At 57.8% G+C, this 4000-nt stretch overlaps 1 protein-coding gene across 1 annotated transcript; it reads left to right on the top strand.

Moving 5' to 3' along the window:
* Positions 1 to 1935: 1935 nt before the first annotated feature.
* On the top strand, positions 1936 to 3273 carry RXFP3 (relaxin family peptide receptor 3). The gene has a single exon (XM_075137578.1). It carries the CDS (start codon positions 1936 to 1938, stop codon positions 3271 to 3273), a length of 1338 nt encoding a protein of 445 aa, XP_074993679.1.
* The last annotated feature ends 727 nt before the right edge of the window (positions 3274 to 4000 follow it).

The following is a 4000-nucleotide window of genomic DNA, read 5'->3' as shown; positions in this document are numbered from 1 at the left end:
ATATTTTACTAACGTTCATTTTGGATAAGCGCTGACTAGCACTAAGGCAGCCAGCGCTGCTGAGCGCTGGGGGGTACTTCACCTCCTGTACCGTTTGCAGAACTTCTGCAGTGGTGCGGCTCTGATTAAAACTCAGCATTTTTGCTTCGCTTGTTTATATGGTTGTTGCACTACTGGTGTTGAAGGATCCTTGGCTTTCTCTCCTGCCTGTACTGTTTTACAGTCGGCTGTGCAATACTGATTGGGCTGATGGGGTTCTTAGGTTTCACGGCAAGGATGGTTTACTCTGGGTGAGAGAATTTGAGAAACTGTTGCCATTCAGCAGGCTAAGGGATGCACTTAATGCCCTATTGTTGAAAATGTTACTTGAATGCAACCCCAGTCAGTGATTAAGAGGTATGGAAGCCTAGGAAAAAATCCATGATTTGCAGAAAGTGGGGAAGAAATGTCAGGACTCCATTTTTCAGGGCCTGCTGCAGTCAGCCTTTTGAAGGCCCATTATTTCAATTCTTTTGTTTCATTCTAGTACCAATGTATTTAGTGTAGCAAGTAATCTGGGGGCTAAGCCTTCCCAGAGTGTTGCATTGCTAATTCCAATAAGTTGTACCTTCATTATATGCAATGGGAACGATGTATAAAACTTCCTCATTACTGTTGCTTCCCTTTAGCACTCCCATGATCTGGCTGATACTTCTACAGGGTCACAGAGTCATGAGTGGACTGCTGGCAGCAAATGGCACACGGCCATTTGCAGGAATTTCAATAAGATAAAGACTATGGAGAAATAATTTACTTATTAAATCTCTCCTTAATCTCCCCCAGACGGCTGATTTACAGTGCTTTATTTAGGTATATTTAGAATCTATTTCGTTTTCAAAATGTGCACTTATTTTGATTTATTTAAAAGCAGAATGGGAGAAAGAAAGCCTCGGTTCCTATTCCCGTCGGTTGCCTTCTGTTTCTGCTGCAAACTTGGTGGGAAAGCGAGTTTCGGGCACCGCGCAAGGCAGGGACGGGACCGGCTGCAGCTGCCGAGCTCCCCGGGCCGGTGCCGGCCTCTGCCGCCGCTTCCCGGCACGCCGGGGCCCCCTGCGGGCGGGCGGCTGCCGGCAGCCCGCGGCCGCCCCTCTGCCTCCCGGGGAAGCGGCTTCTGCCCGCCGCGGGTCTTGCCCCGCTTTTGCCTTCGCCCAAGCACTGCGTGCGACCGGCGGCCGGGCTTTACAGCGTCCTTTCCGTGCCGTTCATTTTAAAACCGGGGGTAGCCACCCTCCTCCGGTGTTCCGAGAGCTGGAAAGGTGTTTGTCCTTCCCTGACCTGAGCGTGGTGATTTTGGGGACGGAGAAGCACACCCGGGCTCGGTGCCGAGGTTTCTCAGGCTGTGTCGGGCTCGCCCTGCAGCTGGGCAGAGGTGCGACGGCCCCAGCGCTTCCCGAGCGCGGGAGCGAAGACGGGGAATTTTCTGTAGGAGCTGACCCGCTGGGCGGACTTTTTGGGAGAGGGCATCGCCTCGGGACGGGCACTCGCCAAACTCAGCCCACCGAAACGCGCCGCCCGCTGGGTGCCCAGCCGGGCAGGCGGAGGCGAGCAGCAGGGATGAAGCCGCCGTGAGTACCGCGGAGCCGGGGGCGGCCGGGGGGGGCCGGGGCGCGGCCGCCCGCGCTCAGCACCCGGGAGAGCTCCGCCGCCGCACCGCGCATGCTCCGGCCCCGCCGGCGCGGATATAACCGCGGCGCGGCGCGGGAGCGGCGCCAGCCGCGCGGACCCGCCGAGCCGCAGAGTCCCTGTCCCTGTCCCTGTCCCTGTCCCTGTCCCTGTCCCTGTCCCTGTCCCTGTCCCTGTCCCAGCTCCCCGCCCGCCGAAGAGGCTGCCCGCCGCCGCTGCTGCTCAGGGTCTGGGGAAAGGCTTCCGCGGACCCGTCGCCCCACGTAGAATGGGATGGGCGAGTCTTGCGAGCGCGGTGCCTGCTCGCCAGCCGCCGGCATGAAAGAAGGAGCGGACTGGGAGTCCTGGGACGTGCCGCTGGGTTTCCCGGAGGGCGCCCAGATGGGCAACAGGAGCAACGTGTCCTTCCTGCAGCTCTTTAAGAACATCAACCTGGAGCGAGCTGACGGGATGCAGGGGGACAGCTCCGACGTAGTGCGGATTCTCATCTCCCTTGTGTACTCCGTGGTGTGCGCCCTGGGGTTGGTGGGCAACCTGCTGGTGCTCTACCTGATGAAAAGCAAGCAAGGCTGGAGAAAGTCCTCCATCAACCTCTTTGTGACCAGCCTGGCAGTGACTGACTTCCAGTTTGTGCTGACCTTGCCGTTCTGGGCAGTGGAGAACGCGCTGGACTTCAACTGGCTCTTCGGCAAGGCAATGTGTAAGATTGTCTCATATGTGACAGCCATGAATATGTATGCCAGTGTCTTCTTTCTCACTGCCATGAGTGTGGCTCGATACCGCTCTGTGGCTTCAGCCTTGAAGAATCAGCGGCGAGGTGACCCACTGGGTGGCTGCTGCTCTGCCAAGTGGCTTTGTGCACTCATCTGGCTGTCAGCTATCCTGGCTTCCCTGCCTCATGCCATTTTTTCCACCACTGCCACCGTCTTTGATGACGTGCTCTGCCTCGTCAAGTTCCCTGAGGGCCGAGGCAGCAATCCCCAGTTCTGGCTGGGTCTGTACCACATCCAGAAGGTGCTGCTGGGCTTTGTGGTGCCGCTGGTCATCATCAGTCTCTGCTACTTGCTCCTGGTGCGCTTCATCAGTGACAAGCATGTTGGCAGCACCTGCAGCGGCCCCAGCACCAAGCGCCGCTCCAAAGTGACTAAGTCAGTGTCCATCGTAGTGCTGTCTTTCTTCTTGTGCTGGATGCCTAACCAAGCACTCACAATGTGGGGCATCCTCATCAAACTCAACGTGGTGCACTTCAGTACCGAGTACTTCCTCTCCCAAGTGTACCTCTTCCCCATCAGCGTGTGCCTGGCACACTCCAACAGCTGCCTCAATCCCATCCTCTACTGCCTCATGCGCAGGGAGTTTCGCAAGGCACTGAAGAGCCTCCTCTGGAGGATCACCTCACCTTCCCTCACCACCATGCGCCCTTTCACTGACACCACCAAGCCCGAGCAGGAGGAGCAGGCGCTGCACGCCTTGGTGCCTGTCCACCCCATCACTGCTTCTTCCCCTGCTGCAACCGTCCAGCTGGATGTGGCCTACTACCCCCCTGGGGTGGTGATGTACAGCAGCCGCTATGACCTGCTGCCTGCTAGCTCCACAGAGCAATGCTGCTGAGATGGGCAGGGGGGTCTGGGGGGTGGGACTGCAGGGGTTCTGTGCAAGAGGTGCCTTGGGATATTGAATGCCTGGTAGGGACAAGGGGAGGAGGGATGGGTAAAGGAGGGCTTCTGTGTGAGATACGCTCTTTTGGGGTTGTGTCTGCTCTTGGAAGCTTGTTGATGGAAATCGTTGTCTTGAAAATGTCCCCCAGACTGGAGAACGGGAGTAAGAGGAGGCAGTGGTGGTGCACTGGGGATTGGGGTATCTCTAGGGGATGCTTTTTAGTGCTTTTACCTGTTCTGGGGAAGAGGAGCTGGGGAGGGTGATGGGACTCCATGCAGGAAGGATGCAGGATGTCCAGGGCACCATAGGGAGGAGAGGGGGTGCAGCGAGGCTGGGAGGCCTCAGCTATGTCCCCCACAACCTGGAGGTGCAAGCAGCAAGGGGCCAGCAGCTATCCTGCCCCTGTGTGTGTCTGTGGCAGGGGAGGGAGCTGGGCTGCTCTCTCACTGCTGGGTGGCATTGTAAATGGTGCCAGCCCGGCTGTGGTCACTGCTCCCTGGACTCCAATGAGGACACAGGGATCAGGCAGCCTATGTCCTATTTCATACCTGCCCTGATGGGAACAGCCAGGACAAGAGGGTACAAGGCTCCTGCTTGTTCAGGCTTGGCCCCTTTCCCCTCTCTTAGGGACCCAGGAAAGAGAGGGGACAAGGAGCGCTGTGCTCTCCTCCGGATCTGT

Source organism: Calonectris borealis, chromosome Z (genome assembly GCF_964195595.1).
Source record: "Calonectris borealis chromosome Z, bCalBor7.hap1.2, whole genome shotgun sequence".
Classification (NCBI taxonomy): domain Eukaryota; kingdom Metazoa; phylum Chordata; class Aves; order Procellariiformes; family Procellariidae; genus Calonectris; species Calonectris borealis.
This window is presented reverse-complemented; position numbering and strand designations above follow the sequence as displayed.